This window comes from Drosophila mauritiana, unplaced genomic scaffold (assembly GCF_004382145.1).
Source record: "Drosophila mauritiana strain mau12 unplaced genomic scaffold, ASM438214v1 Y_05, whole genome shotgun sequence".
Taxonomy (NCBI): Eukaryota; Metazoa; Arthropoda; class Insecta; order Diptera; family Drosophilidae; genus Drosophila; species Drosophila mauritiana.
The window spans coordinates 36,632-58,365 of NW_022881544.1; the positions used below are offsets into that span (position 1 = coordinate 36,632).

General features: G+C 40.7%; 1 protein-coding gene across 1 annotated transcript; it reads left to right on the forward strand.

Annotated features, from left to right (window-relative positions):
* The first annotated feature begins 269 nt into the window (after window positions 1–269).
* On the forward strand, window positions 270–1,377 carry LOC117149959. The gene is made up of 2 exons (XM_033316857.1): window positions 270–1,238; window positions 1,294–1,377. The coding sequence occupies exons 1-2, from the start codon at window positions 279–281 to the stop codon at window positions 1,303–1,305; spliced, it is 972 nt and encodes a 323-aa protein (XP_033172748.1). The 5' UTR covers window positions 270–278; the 3' UTR covers window positions 1,306–1,377.
* The last annotated feature ends 20,357 nt before the right edge of the window (window positions 1,378–21,734 follow it).

Consider the following 21,734-nt stretch of genomic DNA (forward strand, 5'->3'; position numbering starts at 1 on the left):
AATCTCAGAAGTGGGATTAATAATCCAAAATGGACGATAAAATCATCCTGAACGACTTTTCGCTGACAACTCTAAAAGATTGGCTACGTATTCTGGGCCAAAATACGGAGGGCACAAAAGCAGAATTAATCGCGAGACTGCAAGACATCGCAACGGCAGTTCGGGGCGATTGTCCACCGGAGCACCCCCAGAAATACGCTCCACCAAGAAACGACATTTTTTCTTCACTGGATTTCCAGAATTGTAAAATTAACTCCGATCACGTAAGTGTGAATGCGATGAACAGAAAAGAATCAACCGAAACTGGCAGTGAGAGGGAGACAAACATGTTCGAGCTACAGCAACTACGCGCAGAGCTAGCAGAAGCGAAGGCAATGCTTAACGGAACACGATCGAGCTTGCAGTTCCAAGAACAACAACAACCAGAGCAAAGCAAGGCTACAGTTAGTTCCGTTATCCAGACGGCGCAGTTTACGCAGGCTGGCGCCACAAAAGAGAACACAACATTTCACTCGCCGCAGCGATCCAACGAGAGAGCGGAGAGCCAGCGTTTTCCAGTTGATGTTCTCGCTCTCGCCAAAGAGACGATAACTGATTACGATGGGAAAACTTGCGCGCGTGCCTGGATAACAGTGGTCAAAAATATCGCACGCACTTTCAACATCGATGACAACCATTTACGCATCTTACTCATCACTAAACTTAAAGGAAACGCGCAAGTCTGGTTACATGCGCACCCTGCTAGATTGATCGAACCAATTGACAATTTGCTTGATCAATTGTCATTGACTTTTGGCGAGCAATCATCCAAGGCTGAGATCCGGCGAAAATTCGAGAGTCGCAAGTGGAAAACCGAGGAGAATTTCTGCAGTTATTACGATGAGAAGATGGCTCTCTCAAACGGGATAAACATCGACGACGACGAACTACTGGACCAGGTGATAGAGGGCATACCGCTGCAAAATTTCCGTACCCAAGCACGGATTCAATGCTTCTCTACTCCATCGGAGATGCTACGCGCATTTTTGAACATCCGTTTGCCAGCTCGGAGGGAGCCACCTGTACAGCCAACCGACTACAAAGATGCCATACGATGCGCAAACTGTAATTCAAGAGGACACAAAGCTGACATCTGCAAGAAGCCCAAACGTGAACCAGGTTCGTGCTACGCCTGTGGACAACTTGGACACCTGGTGGCACAACGTCCCACAAGGAAGAGCGTTTCAACTAATAATTATGTAAGATGGTTTAAAATTAATTTTTTTGAAAATGCTTATAAGCCGATAATTTCAGAATGCCTCATAGACTCTGGCAGTCCTATATCTATCATTAAAAAGTCACTTATTAACGAGACAATGAAGTTAGCCCTAGTTAATACTTGTTATTTTGGTTTAAACAACTGTATTCTCAAAACACATGGACAAACCACATGTTATGTATTGAAAGGATCAATAAAAATATATTTTCGTTTAATCATTGTTTGCGACCAGTCTATGAGGTATGTTATTCTCGGCAGAGATTTTTTAACTGCATGCAATTTAAATTTAGACCCGTACACCTTGGGAATGATTGCGTAGAGAAAACCCATGGAAATAAACAAAAGATCAATGTATACTGAAAATGATAGTCCTGAGAAATCGTTAGAAAATGAAATTGTTAGTTCAAAATCGTTAGAAAATGCAATTGTTAGTCCAAAATCGTTAGAAAATGAAATTGTTAGTTCAAAATCGTTAGAAAATGCAAATTGTTAGTCCAAAATCGTTAGAAAATGAAATTGTTAGTTCAAAATCGTTAGAAAATGCAATTGTTAGTCCAAAATCGTTAGAAAATGAAATTGTTAGTTCAAAATCGTTAGAAAATGCAATTGTTAGTCCAAAATCGTTAGAAAACGAAATTGTTAGTCCAAAATCGTTAAAAAATGCAACTATTAGTCCGAAATCGTTAGAAAATAAAATCGTTAATCAACAGCATAAAGAAACTGGTCCAATATCGTTAAGAGATGAAATAGTTAGTCAACAAAAGAATATCAGTAAATCAAAATTATCAGAAGATGAAATTGTTAACACTTCAAAAGAAATCGTTAGTTTTAAATTGCCAAAAGATAAAAACGTTTACGAACAATTAAATGACAACTTTGATAAGGAAGTACTAAGAATGTGTCATGTATCATAACTAGAATTCGATAGGTTGTTTAGAAATTTTTATATAAATGCAAAAAGGCCAAATGAACCGACAGTTAGAAGTGAAATACAATTGTGTTCGGAAAACCCGAAACCGTTTAGCTGTTCTCCTAGGAGGCTTTCATACACAGAAAAAGACAGGTTACAAAAACTATTAGACGAATATTTGGAAAACGGATTTATACGACCAAGCGACTCGGAATATGCATCGCCCATTGTTTTAGTGAAAAAGAAAACTGGAGACTTACGTATGTGCGTCGACTTTAGAAAACTTAATAAAATGACAATGAAAGACAACTATCCTCTACCTCTTATAGATGACTTGTTAGATAGAATGAATGAGAAAACTGTTTTCACCAAACTCGATCTTAAAAACGGTTTTTTCCACGTGCATGTTAAAAAAGAATCAATAAAATACCATACACCTCTTTCGTTACACCATTAGGCCAATACGAGTGGCTGGGAATGCCATTTGGCCTCAAAAACGCCCCGTCTGTGTTCCAAAGATTTGTTAACAAAATTTTTGCTGATATGATTAGAGAAAACAAAGTAGTAGTATATATGGACGACATTCTATTGGCAACCGAAAATATAAACGAACACTTAGAAACGTTAAAAGAAATTTTTAAAAGATTAGTTGAAAATAAACTTGAATTAAGAATAGACAAATGTGAGTTTATGCAATCGAGTATAAAATATCTTGGGTTCATAATAAATAAAGACGGCATAATGCCCAATGACAAAGGAATCGAGGCAATAAAAAATTTCCCAATACCTTACAATGTTCATACAGTACAAAGTTTTTTGGGATTATGCTCATATTTTCGACGGTTCATAAAAGACTTTTCTAGACTAGCTATGGTAAACCACTGCACGACATTCTTAAAAAAGATAAACCGTTCAAATTTTGTAGTGAAGAAATGATTTGTTTTAATATGTTAAAAGATAAATTAATACAGTCACCTGTCTTAGCTATATACAACCATAAACACGAAACAGAATTGCATTGTGATGCAAGTTCTTCTGGATTCGGTGCTGTACTTATGCAAAAGAAGGAGGACCAGAAATGGCACCCAGTTTCATTCTTTTCAAAACGGACAACAGATATTGAATCAAAATACCACAGTTTCGAGTTAGAAACTTTAGCCATCGTTTATTCGTTACGTAGATTTAGAGTTTATCTTCATTGGAGGACATTTAAAATAGTCACCGACTGCAACTCATTAATTTTGACCCTAAGCAAAAAAGAGCTAAACCCTAGGAAAGCCAGGTGGGCTTTAGAATTCCAAGGTTATGATTTTGAAGTTGTGCATAGGGCAGGTAGCCGCATGCAACATGTTGACGCACTGAGTAGGTGTACAAATATTATGGTAATACAAACAAACAGTTTCGAAGATAATCTAGTTATATGTCAAGGGAAAGATACAAAATTAAAAGAAATCAGGTAATTGTTAGAAAACACAGAAAATAAATTGTTTAATTGTTTTTGTTTACAAAAAGACAAATGAAAATAGATTGCTGTTCTACGTTCCGATAGAAATGGAAGAACAAGTGTTATACAAGTATCACAACGAACTTGGACACGTAGGAAGAGACAAAATGATAGAAGCTATAATGAAAAACTATTGGTTTCCAAATTTAAAACAGAAGTGTAGCACACATATCAGCAACTGTTTAAAATGTATTTCATTCAGTCCCAAAACAGGAAAAACAGAAGGATTTCTACACAACATACCTAAGGGTAACAAACCTTTTGAAATCATCCATATTGACCATTATGGTCCAGTAGACTTGGGTAGACCGAAGAAACATATTCTAGTGATAGTAGATGCATTCACAAAGTTTGTCAGACTATACGCAACAAAAACTACGAACACAAAAGAAGTCATACAATCGTTAAACGACTACTTCAGAGCATACAGTAGGCCTAAGTGTATCATATCAGATAGAGGAGCATGTTTCACGTCTGGCGATTTTGACTCATTTTTGAAAGAATGCAATGTTAAACACATAAAAATTGCAACAGGATCGCCACAAGCCAACGGTCAAGTTGAACGTATAAACCGAAGTCTTGGTCCAATGATTAGCAAGTTAATTGAACCTGATCAAGGTCTACACTGGGACAGTCTTAGAAAAGGTCGAATATACCCTGAACAATACACAACACCGCAGCATTAAACAGTATCCTAGCATAATGTTATTTGGTTTACAACAAAAAGGACAAACTATGGATGAGTTAAAAGAAAAAATTGAGGAAATTGGAGAAACGATTGAAGAAAGAGATTTAGAAAGCATTAGAAATAAAGGCGGGGCAAGTCAGAAAATAGCACAAGCATACAATAAAGAATATGTTGACAAAAAACGAAAACGATCAGAAGTGTTCACAAAAGGCGACTACGTCATGGTTAAAAATTTCGACTCAACAACAGGCATAGCTAAGAAGTTAATTCCAAAGCATAAAGGACCCTATGTCATAAGCAAAGTTCTCAAAAACGATCGCTTCCTTCTGTAAAATGTTGATGGATTTCAAATTTCTCGCAATCCTTACCGGGGTGTATGGAGCATACAGAATATAAAACACTGGCAAAGAAAAATTAAGAGTCTACAAAATAGAAAGTATAATTTAAGAAACTCTGTACAAAATAGAAAGTATAATTTAAGAAACTCTGTACGAAATAGAAAGTATAATTTAATAAACTCTGTACGAAATAGAAAGCATAATTTAAGAAGTAATTGTAAAACAAAGAAAACAAACAAGAAGAAAAGAAAACCTAAAAAATGATTAAGACCGTTTAAAAGTATCTCTACTAAGAAGAATAAAATGAGAAACGGGACCCTTAGCTTTAAGAAACGTTAATTGTTATAAAATCCTACGATCGGGAGATCTAGTTGTCAGGACGGCCGAGTTGTAGTAGGCTGCTCCTTCTACCCTCTTCCTTTACTCTTAGTCATACATTCCTAGTCATACATACCTAATTACACATAGCCAATCTAGTCATAAGCTTATACATTCATACACCCATCCTTACTATATACATAAATACAAATATTATCGAGAAACTTATCGACTGATCGACTCGCCACTCTGCAGAGAGCGCGGAAGTCAGTCGCTGTTGAACCAAGCTAGAGTAAAGATCGAAATAAAAGAGACAATTGAAATAGTATTCGTAACTTCTGTAAACGGCGGCTAAATATATATATCGGTGGCGGCTTTATCTTCTTCTGCCCCTGCTCCTGCACTTCGCAGTCATCCAATAGTGCAAACCTATTTGCTTTTGAGTCGTTGACTCGATTTATTTTCGGCTGATTACCAGCCTGCTTGTGTTGTGGGCTTTGCTTTTGCTTTATTTGGATTTAGCGATCCAGCCCTGTTTAACAAAGCTTTGTTTTGTTTTGGTTCGTGTCCGCTTCCGCTTTCAAAAGTCGGTGTGAGTGCTATTGCTTTCGTTGGTTTTGTAGTTAGTTTTTTGAAGAGGAAGAAGATGAAGAGGCGGATGGTGCAGTGGTCTGGCCACGTGAGGGAAGTTTAATTCCCACGGGCACCTTTTTCTTATTTTTGGTCTTAGCTTCCAACTCTTTTACCACCATACTATCCGGCCAAAAATCACCCGAACATATGGTCGAAAAGAGCTCGTTTGGGACAGTTATCTTGAAAGATGATATGTCCCTAGCATAAGAGAAATTAAATTTTTCCACTTTTATATTATCAGCTTTTGTTTTGTCTTGTATATAAGACAATACATCCGACGATGTTTGATCAGGGGATCAAAAATCAAAAATTTGTTTCTTTAGTGGAACCACCGCGAGGGGTTTTGGCGCTGCAGATTGTATTTCTGAAGCGCCAACTTGTGCCGGTAGTCCGGACTCAATGTTCCCTTGTGGTGGTAAACTAATCGAGACAGGTGGAATCACTGGTTGAGAAACCAGTGCAGACAATTCGGAATTTTTAGCAATCATAGGGTGGGGTCCATCCACAGCTGATTGATCGGATTGCTCCGAATCTTTTTTAGCTGCCGATCTTAGCAGCATATGTGGATTTGCTGCGATTGACAGCTGATCAGTTGTGGAGTCCTGTTGATCATTTGCCCGTGGTTCCGGGGCCTTAGGCAGCCTACCACCAGCGGCTTTTTTGCGCTTTGGAGATTCATCTAATAGCTTAAGGTCATTAAACTGTGAATTAAGCGGGGAAAGAAGATCATCGGCTCGACGAAAACTATCTCTAGCTACGCCAAAACTGTTGATCAGTTCTTTCAAGCCACCTTTAGTTTGGCGCATAAACGATTTCATCTCGTTCGCAACCACAAGGCAAGCATCACAACAGTAATTTAGATTTTTACCCTTTGCCAGGTCATCACTTGTACGGCCATTAAAACCAGCGCACTTAGTATGCACCATTCTATCACATAGCCAACAAGTCATTTTTGGCTGCTCAGGTTTTATAACCTGGCAACAATTTTTATAAAAGCAGACAACATTTACGGTTTCCATGTTCAACTGAAATCAGACCACTGTGCGTGCACGAAAACACAAGACCAAAACTTTCAAGCGAGCTGTTAAAAGAACCGCACGAGAGCAGTCTGCACGCTGAGAAATTTAGATTTTGTGTGGGAGAGCGAAAGAGAGAGAGAGAGAGTGAGAGCGCAAAGTGCAGTTTATGTGCATGCAAAAAAAACAACACCAAACACCACTGCGAACAACGCACAAAAAGGGAGAGTAAACAAAACAAAGAGACGAAAAATGCAAACTACTTTGTATATTTGTTTAAACTACTGCACAAATCACAAAAGAATCACTCGCGAAGCGAACGGATCTTTAATAATTATGTTTAAATATATGATAATTACAGAAAATTATTTAAAAACCACGGCTGGTTTAACAAACACAAAATAAAAACCGGGGAGCAAAAAAAACACGACCGTTCGCTTTGAAAGCTAATATTTTGTTTTTATGGAGATCATTTTATTTTTATGGAGATGGATTAAATGGAGATCACTTTGAAGAAGCATGATATGATTGAGTAAATGTACACAACAAAGTGTAAATTATGACGGCTTTGAACATTGTTGTGTATTCGTACAAGCTTGAGTTCCAACTGTTTTACTAAGCATTTACACGACATGCATGTGCTTAAGTGTGACCGTCTTATGATAAAATTATAATACCTAACATGCCCCTTCTTAGTTTTGCTTATTAGTAATCAATATAACATATTCATATTTGTATAAAACAAGTATCATATCTTAAGTTATTAATAATATAAGCTTTATACATTTTTTTTTAGTTTTCATTTAAATTTTATTTAGCTTTTCAGTTTATTTTGTTTTATATTTTCATTTCATATTATTATCGACTCCGTTGATTTGCTTCTCATTTGCATTTATTTCTTATTTATTCTTATTTCTTATTCGATTTAGATGACGTTTTATTTCTCGGTTACTGTGCTTTAAGATGCAACAATATGATCGAGATCCAAGTCCTTCGCTTACAACTGCCTGAGTCCAACCTGCCTTGTTTGGATTTTTCCTGACCTCAACTTTTTGACCTTTTAAAAAACTTATTTTTTCTATTACCTTAATAATTTTTAATACTTTTGCATTGTTGTTGTTTTATGTTTTCTGTCACCAAGGTGATTTCAACAACAAAAATCGTGTTTTCTACATTGGACTTATATAAAATTTAGCAGGTGTTGTTCATTTGTTCAATGAACATAAAAAATCTTATTAATGTGATGTCAAAATCACAGTTTTTGTCAATTCATGCTGGCATAAAGTGACTTTTTTTACTGTTTTGACGAAAATCTCTACTTGGCCATTAGTTGCTGGATGAGCAGCCGATGTCAATATGTGATTTATACTATTGTCGTCGTGCGTCACATGGAGTTGCCTTAAACGGCTACCCCACGCATTGGTTCCCGAAAGAAAGGGCAGACTAATCCGTGGTAGTAGAACACGTTTTATTCTGGAAGAATTCAATGTTTCACAATTGCAACTAACTTAACTTATTAGCTCACCGCAGTGTGTCCTCCAACTCTTACACGACAATGAAAAGCTAAATTTTCCCGGCAATTTACAATGGCGAAAAACAATGTGCCCAGACACATATGGGCTTACAAATCCTTCCACATTCGGACTTCTCAAAAATACTAACTAGCCTATCGATAACAATATTCGATCCGCGACATCCCCGACCCCGTGAAGAACCGCTTCACTCAAATCCAAAACTGCAAGTTTAGAGACGGGTCGCATCATTGTCCTAGATAGGCCGTTGTCGTTCACGCGCACCTTAGCGCGTCTGACGACTCCATCAGCTCCGCTGTTGATCTCCTCCACGATGCCCTTGCGCCACTCTCGTCAGGCCAAGGCAGGATCGCAGACGAAGACCATATCACCCTGGTGGATGGGCTCCGTCCGGCGGAACCACTTCTCGAAGCGTAGGCAGGTACTCCATGACCCACCTCCTCCAGAAACGGTCTCGTAGCAGGCGAGTAATCCTCCACTGCTTCCTCGTAGAACCCTCCTTGGGCAGCTCCGCATCCAATCCAATCGTTTGGCGTCAAGGGCGCCTCCTGGACCGCATCCACATGCAAGTGGATGAGCGGACGCGAGTTTACAATATTCTCCGCCTCAATCAGGAAACTCTCCAATACATGGTCCCTCGGCGGTCATCGTTCTCATTGGGGCACACTTCGTCTTCGCACTCACGAAGCTCAGCTGCACGTCGTCGTCCTCATATGTGACCCTCCAATAGGCCACCGCCGCGAATGCTGCCTGACTAGCATCCACGAAGACGTGCAACTCTACGGCCCGGACTGCTCCACGCCCAAAATAATGGCGCGGACATCGAAACTGTCCCACGGCGTCCATCTCTTTGCGCCAAATCGCAAAGGCTTTGCTTAACTCCTCCGGTAGTGGTTCGTCCCACTGGATCTTCTGCCTCCAAATCTCTCGCAGCAGCAGCTTCGCTATAACCATGAGGCAGCTCAGGAATCCCAGGGGATCAAACGCTGACATCACCAGGCTCAAATATTCCCTCTTCGTAGGGACTCGATCTCCACTCAGGACGCTGCTTGGCACTCGATGATACTCCACGTTGAATCTGAAGTCATCTGTTGCTACTTGCCAACGCATTCCGAGGATCTTCTCTTCAGCCTCACCCCATCCGACGCTCTTGACTCGACCAGGTCCTAAAGCCGTCTCCACGGTGGGTGAGCTGGATGAAAACTGGCATAATTCGAATCCAGCATCCTTGTGTATCTCCTTCACTCGGGTAGATACGCTGATAGCCTCGCTCTCTGTATCGAAACTGTCCACATAGTCCACATAATGGTAGTCGGTGATGGCCTGGACCGCTCTCGGATCCGAATCCCGATACTTCAGGGCTTTCATAGTCTTCACGTAATGCGCAGCGCTCGGCGAGCAGGCTGCTCCAAACGTCATTACGTTCATCTCATAGACATCTGGATCTCTCTCGTCGTCGCCATCTCTCCAGAGGAATCGTTGGGAACATCTATCCTCGGGTCGGATCAGCACTTGGTGGAACATCTCCTTGATGTCACCGCAGACTCCGACGGCTCCCTCTCTGTAATGAAAGAGCACATCTGGCAAAGGCTTATAGTGCTGAGGCCCTTTGTCCAGCTCCGAGTTTAGCGAGGTTCCTCCAACTTTGGCTGCAGCATCAAACACAAGCCGTACCTTGCCGGGCTTGTTTGGGTTTTCGACACCAAAATGTGGCAAATACCATAGGCGATCGCTCCTTACCGCGAACTCCTCCGGCTGCAGCCTCCTCGCGTATCCTTTAGACACGTAATCCTTTATAATCCGATCTTATTCCTGCGTCAACGGCTTGTTGCGCTTCATCTTCTTCTCGACGTTAACCAGCCTCCTGTACGCCATCTCATAGCTCGGTGGCAGCACAACGTGGTCGTCGTTCCAGAGTAATCCCGTCTGGTAGCGACGCCCCACTTTCACCGTGGTGTCTTCGAGTATCGTTTGGGCCCGAACATCGTCGCTGGCTGCGACCGGCGGCGCGGTCTTCACTCCAAAGTTCTCCATGTCGAAATAGTCCTCCACCATCTTCTCCATCGCGTCATCCACTGACACGGCAAGTAGGCAGGACCTCGGTGACGGCGTGGTCGGTTGCCCACTTACAGGCCCAAACACAACCCAGCCCAGCTCGGTTGCGGCCGCATACGGTCCCTCTCGAGCGAACCGCCTCGTCCTAAGTGGCAACCCCAGATGTCCGTGATCCAGGCCGATGAGCAGCTTCGGCACCACGTTGCTGTAAGGCTTCATCGGCAGACGCGCATCCCTGTGCACGCCCTGGATATCTCGTCGGCTCAATGTCTGCATCGGCAAACTCAAACTCGAAACGGCATAAACGTTTCTCAATACATGGCGAGTGGGCTTTCCAACTCCACTTATCTTCAGACTCACCACGTTGGTAGGCTCTCTGGTTGCCTTACCTCCAAACCATTGGATATTTAGCTGCCGACGCTCTCCTTGCACTCCAAGATCCCTTCGTAGTTCGTCATCGATCATCGTGACGGAGGATCCCTCATCTAGGAGCGCATACGTATCCACCTTTCGCCCCGCTCCGTACAGCGTAACCGGCAGTATACGGAACAGTAGATGGCCTCCTTCGGCGTCAACGCAGCTCAAGTTCCTCTGCATGGGCGCTCCCGCTTCCCGCGGAGCTCCTATCTCCAGGCTGTTGCTGGGAACGGCTGGCTGCCGGTTCCTCTCCTGGTCCCTGTGACCATCTCGTAGCGAAGGCCTCCTGGCCGGGCTGCTGGCTGCTGGTTCCCTTCGTGGCGTCTGAAGCCACCTCGCTGCAGCGGCCTTCGCTCCTCGTCCGCACCATGTAGCAGACGGTGATGCTCCCTTCGGCATCCATTAATCTGGCACTCACCTTGCGTATAGCAGGATCTAGCCGTGTGCCCGCTTCGCAGGCTATTGAAGCAGAGCCGATGCCTCTTCACATTGCTCCACCTTTCCTGTGGCGAAGCTCCAATAAATTTTCTGCAGTTCAATATTCCCTGCTGTCCTCCACAGATGGGACAACCTCCATGCCGATCATCCTGTTGATCGCATTCATTATGGTCGACGCTTGCATGTAGAAGTCGACGCCTCGGCTCCTTTCCCTCGACGTCCAAAACCGTGCACACCACGTTTGCGTACTCCTGTAGCCACGCGCTGAAGTGGACTACAGTGGGAAATGGCGCAATCGTTGCAGCATGCCTGGCCCAGTCCACTCGCTTGCTCGTTGGCAGCTTGGCCACAAGCTCCTCCATGAGGGTTGGGTTCCCCAGGTGTTGCTCCGCCTTCGCTGACTGCAAGAAGGCCGCGAGGTTACTCACTCGGGTTGCGAAGGGAATGATCTTCGCCAAATTGTGCTCCGAAATTGGCTGCACCTCTCGCACGTTGTTGAGCTGGCTGCGTATAAGCTGCTCCGGTCGGCCGAACCTAAAGCGCAGCTGCTCCATCACGGCTCTGACATTCCCTGGATGAATCAATAGCGCCTTCACTGCCTCGCGCGCTTCATCCTTCAGCGCCTTCAACAACCTCTGGTTGTTCTCCAGGTCCGTGCAGTTGTACGCTCGGGTCGTCTCCACGAACGCACAGCTGAAGATCGGCCACTCCTCGGGCTGCCCTCCAAATAAACGCAAGTCCAGAAGCTTCCTTGGCCCATATGCTCCCTGGATTCCACTCGGCGTCGTCGCGGCGTAGGATCCGACAAGTGGCGATGCTGTTGCCGCATTGTGGATGCTCACGCCCGGTAGCACGAGTCCATGCGCTGGCTGCGCAGTGCCTGTTGCACACAGTGGCTCCACAAAATAGTTGCTAGTCGTTAGCAATGGCGGTCCACTCGAAGATGGCGGCATCGTGCAGGCCGCACCGCTCGCACCGTCACCGTTGTATGGCACCGACCCGACCCCGTTATGTAAGGCCTCTCCGTTAGATGTGGGTATTGGCTGGCCGCTCCAAAATGGCGGCCGCCCCGACGCTCCACTTTTGGCGCCAACTGCGCTTGGGCCAACTGCGATTGGCGCGCAATTGGCGGTGCTCACACTTTCCAGGGATCTAGCCTTCTCCAGCTCCCTCTCCAACGCTGCGATGCTCTCCATGAGTTCCAACACGAGGGGCTGGTTCACCTCCGGTACTGAACTCGCAGCTGTGACAGCAGTACTTCTAGGTTGGGAAGCTACTGTAGTCACCGTATTGGCCGCGCACGGAATCGACGCCGCCGTGATGTTCACCCGCGTCCGAGTTCCTGCTCCACTACTGGCTGGCTGCTGACTCACTGTTGTTATAGGGGTGGCTTCCCCTCCGTTCAGCCGGGCACTCTTCCTGGGGGAATGCTGCATCTTCCCCAGCTCCAAAATAAATAAAATAGCCGCTGGCTGCGGGTACGGATGCTTGGCGCTCCTTGCGCCTTCTGACCGCTGGCTGCGACTCGTTCGTACCGGCGTTCGACGCTGGCTGCGTCCCTCTATGTCGCTGACTGCGACGCCACTGTCGCTGGCTGCGACTCCTCTGCCGGTACGTAGCGCTGGCTGCGCTCACACAAATCCTGGATGGCCACATGGAGTTGCCTTAAACGGCTACCCCACGCATTGGTTCCCGAAAGAAAGGGCAGACTAATCCGTGGTAGTAGAACACGTTTTATTCTGGAAGAATTCAATGTTTCACAATTGCAACTAACTTAACTTATTAGCTCACCGCAGTGTGTCCTCCAACTCTTACACGACAATGAAAAGCTAAATTTTCCCGGCAATTTACAATGGCGAAAAACAATGTGCCCAGACACATATGGGCTTACAAATCCTTCCACATTCGGACTTCTCAAAAATACTAACTAGCATATCGATAACAATATTCGATCCGCGACAACTATTATTCGTCATAAATATTTTAAATTCACCAGACGTGAATTGTCTTCCGTTATCGGAAACTAATGTACCAACTAAACCATTTCTACTGAACAATTCTTGTAATTTAGATGTCTTGAAAACCTCAACCCATTTTGAATATGAACAAACTACAACCATTAAGCAATAATTTTTAATTGGCCATGCAAAAGCTAGATGGATTCTGCTCCAAATTTGTCCAATTGATTTCCAATGAATTAATAAAGACCTTTTTGGGCTTGGTTGTTGCAGCTCCTGTCACAGAATACATTTTCTAACCAACTTTTCAATTTCTAAATCCATATTTGGCCACCATACTTATAAGCGAGCTAACATTTTGGGTTTTAGTATACCAAGATGTGACTTATAAAATTTTCTTAATTCTTGCCTAAGTTTAGTTTGGATAATGACACGATGACCCCACATTATACAGTCATATTCTACAGACATTGGCCTTATCGATGAAGCTACCAATAATATTTTAATTTAATTTTTGTAGTGATACAAATTTTAAAGATTCACAAGCTTTTGACAAGATCGAATCATGTCGTGTTTCACAAGCAATACTCATGAAATTAAATTTGCCTGGACTGTTTGATTGTATAAAGTTGACATAATTAAAATCATCATTCTTATCAAACACTCCGATTTGCGGAATTATTGTCAAGCTATCTGCTTCATTAGACAACCCTTTAATGTGTTTAATTGTGAATTGAAACCCTGATAATATTAATACCCATCTTTGCAATCGGGCAGATGTCATAATTGGCAATCTTTCTTATTTCCAAATATACCTAACAGAGTGATCAGTTTTCAAAATGTGCTAAAATATCTGAAACTGCATAAGAACTAGCATCTGTCGTAAGTACGATTGGTAAATCAGGATTATAATGAACTAACACCTGGCCAGAAGTCTTTTCTTTTATTTTGTTGTATGATTTTTCACAACTACCAGACAATAATTTTCAATAATTTATACAACGCACTCATTATCTGTGCAAAATTATTTACCAATTTTGAATAGTAATTATCCATTCCTATGAAAGCTCGAAGCTGTGATAAATTTTTATGTGTCGGTGCTGATAACACACATGATACCCTGTCTTTGTTTTTGCTCAGACCGTTTTTATCGATAGAAAATCCCATATAACGGATCTTGAACTTAAAAAATTCACATTTTGTTTAAGTCCTATAAACCTAAATCAGTTTCAGATACTTCCGAAAATTCATTTTTATTTGTTCTGCCACTACAGAGTATTTTTCGTTCACATTTATGCTGCTTACCTGTATTAAATTAAAGTTAAAGGCTTTTAAAAAATGCTTTAACAAGCAAAGCTGGACTCGTTGTATTTGTAACTACGACTATCATTTGTTTTTTTATGCCTCGATATTCAATCATTGCATCGTACTCACCAACAATTTCGATAGTGTTACCATTATAATTTACAAACGGCACTTTACATTTTCTTAGTGTCCGCTTCATAATTTCTTTTTCATATGTTGCTTTTGGAATCAATACATTTGTTTTCGGGATTGCGAGTCCGAGCTTTACACGTGGGAACGTGACGATGGGGTGAGGGCTTAAGCTAGGAATTTTTAAATTAGGGGACGGATGTTTAGTCTACCAGTGGGTGACTTATCTGGAGTTGGGATTTTTCCACTCAACCCAGTCTTGAGGATCATATGACAATCTTATTCTTATCTGGTATCTGTTAGGTACATCCGGAGTAGTGTAGGGTGTATTTGGGTGTACATGTTGTATGTGTCATTCTAATAGTAAACCCAGGAAAAGATCGCTTCTGTTTAGATTCGCGAAAAGTGAATGAGGTAACAAAGAAGGATGCGTACCCAATTCCGAGTTTAGAAGGACTAGTGGCAGTGGTACTGGCGTTGAAGAAATTACGTATGTACATCGATGGGCATCTGTTTAAAATAATCACAGACCACACAAGTCTTAAGTGGTTATGAACCAAAGGGATCACAGTGGGCGTCTAGTGCGATGGGCCATCAGGTGGCTATTCTTACAATTGGTTACAATTTTTCTATAGAACACAGAAAAGGATCGCAAAGTATAGTGGCATATGCGCTCTCACGAGCACACGAAGCATAAACTGATATCTCAGCCATAGAGTTCGAATTAGACTCTCATGCTAAATACCCCACGCTATTGTTGAATCCACCGATTCTAAACGGGGAATTGGAATCTTCATAATCTTACACCTTTTTTCGAAATTTACCTTTCTCGAGCCAGTAAAGAAATGTACACCGAAGGTCAATATTCAGTGTCTAAGATAGGACATTTTCTCCTGCATAGGAGTGCCGGAACCATTAGTAACCGACAATGGCACTCAAGTTAAAAGCCATGAATTGGCTTTATTCCTGACTTCTTAGGGGATCACCCAAGTGTTACGTGGAGTATATTTCCCGCAAAGCAATTCTGTCAATAGATCTGCTTCCATGATATGTACAGATACGTATGTAAGTGTCTCCCCCAGAAGCTCGCGTCCGGCAGATTTATGTAAATTTATCTTGGTTATATAGTTTATATTGCGACAAATATAGAAGTATTATTTTTGGTAGGATATAGTTTTTTATCCATGTTTTTCTTATTTATTGAATCTTCCCTTTTACCTAAGAGACTAACAATAAGTTTTTCAAATCTTATTCTAAACTAACTAAATATCATTTTATAAAATGATTCGTGCTGTGTGGCCTAACAAATTGTAAGCCTATACGGTCGCCCTATGTGTTGTAGCTGGTACAAAAGATGAAAGAGCACCGGACAGTGATCAGATGAAAGTTCTGGAAGTGCCTCAGCTGTAATCATTGATGGGGATATCCTTTTTGTGATGGCAAAGTCAATAAAATCTGGAAGCTTCATGGGATCTGCTTGCCAAATATGTAGGCGCTCCCGGGGAAACACAGTTAAGTTTGTGTTGCGGTTTTGATGATTGCGTTGTACAGCTGTTTTCCTTTACGGTTCGCTATCCGAAATCCCCAGTACATGTGCTTGGCATTCCAATCGCCAGCTGCTACAAACCTTTCACCAAACGAGTCAAAAAGTGTTGTGAATTTTTCCTCAGAGATTGTGAAGCGAGGTGGGCAATAGTCAGCAGCCAGAGTGAGAGCTATGTTATGGCATTCGGGGTTTATAGAGGTACACTGTAAGCAGTAAAGTAAAATTTATATCCCGGTACTTGGAAGTTGTACTTTTCGGTAAGGTGAGTCTCTGAGAGTAGCATAACGTCAATGTTTCTGTCGGCTAAGAGCTGAGGAAGTTCTAGCTTGTTCCTATTCCTATAGCTATTATTAAGGGAGTCATTATCATGTTTTAGAAGAAACGAGCATTTGAATAAGGATGTTTTGGTTCCTCATAAGCTCTTGCATAGTTTCTTGCATGAAAGTCATGAAGTCTTTCATTCAACGCCAATAGGCTGCTGTTGCATGTTCTGTGTGTTTGTGTTTATTTGGTGAATTTTATGATGGATGCTGGAGGTGACTGCTGTCGGTACTTGGATTCCTAATTTTAATAAACTTGCAAAGGAAGAATTTGGCATTGTTCGGTGGCTGGCAGACGAAGGGATGTTAGTTGTAGTCGGTTCCATTACCTTGTGAGTTGTTGGTGTGATACGATCTCGAGCTGAATCCACTCGTTTGTTTAGGCGACTCTTGAGTTCATTGTAAACAATGCATCCTCGCCAGTTGTCTGCACAGTTGCCACAGTTGCTGCATTACTTAATTGAACTGTCGTTTTTATTCTTTGGACAGTTTACAGTACTGTGGGCATCGCTGCAAGCGACGCAGATGGATTTAAGGGTGCAGTACGCTTTGGTGTGGCCCTATTCTTGGCAGTTGGTGCACTGCACAGGTTGCCTGCGCTTGTGTGGCTCTTCTATGGTTTTTCTTTGGTGCAGTAAATACCGTAGCTTATATATGGGACGTACTTCATTTTTGTTGTTTTTCTGGCTCGATGGCTCCAGTTCGACTTTACAGAGTGGCTGCGGCTCTTTGTTCCTGTTGAGAATGTTGATCACCCTTTTGGTGTTGAAGTTCTTCTCCTTTAGTGCCTCGATAATACCGGATACTGTCACTGATGACCCTATTCCTTTAATGACAACCTGCAATCCTTTGCCACTTTTCAGCTGGTAGGTATAGTAACTCTTCCCAGCTTAGTCCAGGTACTTGGTCACTGATCGGTGGCTAGACTCATCCTGAGTCTGCACTTTCGTTTCTTGTTTGTTACCCTTCGTAAGAGGTATAACATGGAACTTGTTTTCTCCGATAATTGCAGCAAGTTTGTTAACCAGCGCACTTGATGTTTTCTCATGTATATATATTGGTGGCGGCTTTATCTTCTTCTGCCCCTGCTCCTGCACTTCGCAGTCATCCAATAGTGCAAACCTATTTGCTTTTGAGTCGTTGGAGGCGTTGACTCGATTTATTTTCGGCTGATTACCGGCCTGCTTGTGTTGTGGGCTTAGCTTTTGCTTTATTTGGATTTAGCGATCCAGCCCTTTTTAACAAAGCTTTGTTTTGTTTTGGTTCGTGTCCGCTTCCGCTTTCAAAAGTCGGTGTGAGTGCTATTGCTTTCCTTGTTGTTGGTAGAGCGGAATTGTACACCGCTGTCGGGTTTGAGCATAGAGTTGATTTTGGTGCTGTTGCAGTTGTTTTTGCAGTTGTTATTGCTAAAGGTGCAGTTGCAGTAGATATCGTGATTGCTGTACTGGTAGCTAAAGAACTTGACACCGTTTGGAATGGGGGGAGCTTGAGAGATACGCTCTCAGTGCGCTCGGGTTCATTGTGTGCAGTCATAAGCATTGGTGAGCAAGACCGCGATCGTTTGCATTCTGCAGGTGCTAGGTCATTGACCGGGTGGACGATTTGGCACTCGCGGGCGTCAGACACGACGGTGAAGTATGCACTGTTACGGTGCAAAGAGAGTCGGCGCTCGCCTTGCTCTTTTTGCCGCTGAGCGATCAATTCGCGTTGGCTCATTTTGAAACGATCGATTTGTACGTCGCCTATTGGTTTTTTAGTTTTACTTTATTATTATTTATTATTCCACACACAGAAAATTTTATAGTATAGCAATTTAACAATGTCAATAGCTTCTCTTTCGCTTTCGATTTATTTATATATTTTATGTTATTACTTATTTACTTCACTAAATCAAGTGATTTTATACGGAGCTCGATGAAAACACGTCTGTTCACTCTGGAGGTTTACCTCTTTTGGTAGGATATAGTTAGTAATAGTATTGTAGTAAGGATTAAAAAAAGAATTAAATTTTCTATGAACTCTTAATTAGCGAAAAAATATATACCCCCACCATAAATAAGTGGTTATGTTTTAAATGGAGATCACTTCGAAGAAGCATGATATGATTGAGTAAATGTATACAACAAAGTGTAAATTATGACGGCTTTGAACATTGTTGTGTATTTGTCCTAAGCATTTACACGACATGCATGTGCTTAAGTGTGACCGTCTTATGATAAAATTATAATACCTAACATGCCCCTTCTTAGTTTTGCTTATTAGTAATCAATATAACATATTCATATTTGTATAAAACAAGTATCATATCTTAAGTTATTAATAATATAAGCTTTATACATTTTTTTTTAGTTTTTTTTTTTATTTTTATATTAAATTTTATTAATTAGACATTGTCAATAGACTTCACTACCTTTCCCTCTTTACGTGGACTCAACTTTTTACTTGTTTAATGTTTTCATTACAGTTTTAATTTGATATGATTCCATGAATATTATTATCGACTCCGTTGTTTTGCTTCTCATTTTCATTTATTTCTAATTTATTCTTATTTCTTATTTGATTTAGATGACGATTTATTTCTCTGTTACTGTGCTTTAAACAATATGATCGAGATCCAAGTCCTTCGCTTACAACTGCCTGAGTCCAACCTGCCTTGTTTGGATTTTTATAGTCCCTGACCATAACTTTTTGACCTTTTAAAAAACTTATTTTTTCTATTACCTTAATAATTTTTAATACTTTTGCATTGTTGTTGTTTTATGTTTTCTGTCACCAAGGTGATTTCAACAACAAAAATTTAGCAGGTGTTGTTCATTTGTTCAATGAATACATAATACATAAAAAATCTTATTAATGTGATGTCAAAATCACAGTTTTTGTCAATTCATGCTGGCATGAAGCGACTTTTTTTACTGTTTTGACGACAATCTCTACTTGACCATTAGTTGCTGGATGACCAGCCGATGTCAATATGTGATCTATACCATTATTGGTCATAAATATTTTAAATTCACAAGACGTGAATTGTCTTCCGTTATCGGAAACTAATGTACCAACTAAACCATTTCTACAGAACAACTCTTGTAATTTAGATACCTTGAAAACCTCAACCCATTTTGAATATGAAGAAACTACAACCATTAAGTAATAATTTTAATTGGCCATGCAAAAGCTACATGGATTCTGCTCCAAATTTGTCCAATTGTTTTCCAATGGATTACTCAAGACTTTTCTCGGCTTGGTTGTTGCTCCTGTCACAGAATACATTTTCTAATTAACTTTTCAATTCTAAATCCATATTTGACCACATACAAACATAGGTTTGTGATCAGTTTTCAAAATGTGCTAGAATACCTGAAACTGCATAAGAACTAGCATCTGTCGTAAGTACGATTGGTAAATCAGGATTATAATGAACTACCACCTGACCAGAAGTCTTTTCTTTTATTTTGTTGTATGAGTTTTCACAACTATCGGATAATAATTTTCAATAATTCATACAACGCACTCATTATCTGTGCAAAATTATTTACCAATTTTGAATAGTAATTTGCCATTCCTATGAAAGCTCGAAGCTGTGATATATTTTTATGTGTCGGTGCTGATAACACACATGATACCCTGTCTTTGTTTTTGCTCAGACCTTTTTTATCGATAGAAAGTCCCATATAACGGATCTTGAACTTAAAAAATTCACATTTAATTTAAGTGTCCTATAAACCTAAATCAGTTTCAAATACTTCCGAAAATTAAATTTTAATTTGTTCTGTAACTACAGAGTATTGTTCGTTCACATTTATGCTGTTTACCTGTATTAATTAAAGTTAAAGGCTCTTAAAAATGTCCTACCACGCAAAGCTGGACTCATTGTATTTGTAACTACGACTATCATTTGTTTTTTTATGCCTCGATATTCAATCATTGCATCGCACTCACCAACAATTTCAATAGTGTTGCCATTATAATTTACAAACGGCACTTTACATTTTCTTAGTGTCCGCTTCATAATTTCTTTTTCATATTTTGCTTTTGGAATCAATGTGCAAGGTGCACCAGTGTCGCAAAAAACATTCATGTGACATGCATCAATAATTACAGGTAACGTATATGCATCCCGAATAGTAGTAGTTGAAGCCACATTTAATACTGAAAAACTTTAATCAATTTCATTAGTATTTGAGTTAACATTTAAATTAATTAATTTTTATACATGGTTTACAGATTTTAATTTACAAACAGTTACCAGATGACCTCTTTTGCCACAATTACGACAGTAATTGCAAATAATGTATTTGCATTTATCAGAGTTATGGTTTCGCCAGCCACAATGCGTACTTGCCTTTATCTTAGCCATCCGTTGTTGCTTCTATGTACGTAGTTCCCGTTCTCTTCAGCTCTCTTCTTAGCGGTAATCTTCGTCTCCATTATCATTGCTTTTCTCAATGCGTTCGTCAGTGATATATGCTCGTCTTCTTCACATTGTAACGAACACACTCATAGAGCGTTGTCCACCCCAACACACTCTGTCTACTATTTTGACCGGCATGCTCAGGGAAAATGGGCGTGGGTTTTGTGTTGAGATGAACAAGAGTGTTACAGCTACAATATTGTAGACAGAGATACGGTAGATTCAAAGACGATAACCAAACGGTTAAGAAGCGGACAAGAAAATGTACCTATTGAAGATAAGGTCCAGATGTTATTGGCCTTATTCTATACCCACCCTACCTGTGAAATCCATTCGGACTCCACCCTAATACAACCACTGCTTCACATACCCTTTGGTGCCCAACAAGACGTCAGATTAATTCATTTTGGACCCCATATAATTGTAGATAAAGATATTGTTCCGATACATTTTCCTAAACCTAATCCTTAAACTAAAAATTACGTTATTTACGTTAAGGAAATCTCTTATTGAGTAATTTTGCTTATCAACAATAAAATAAAGGAAAAATAATTAAAATATGAATGCAAATATTGGTATTTAAGTTTACATTCTACTTTTGTCTGATTGGCTTACTTTACATTAGAATTATGTATGATTAATGAATATTTAAACTTTAAACTTCTTTAAATTAAGAGAAATATATATACTATTAATTAAGGCAAGGTATTTTAAAGCATACTATTTAGGAATATCTGACTTTTACATATATGCTTGGGTTTTTTTTATTGCTTTTGTTCTGTACTCACGCACTTTCCATCGATGTCAGCAGGCCTGATGACTGTTGATGATTTGCTGTAGATATTAATATAAATCGGGAAAGTCACATATATATATTTGTCAGATCTCCCACAAGTTCAGCTAAATTAGAATCATAGAAATTTAAGTAAATATTTTTATGTAAAATTAACAGAAATAAGAA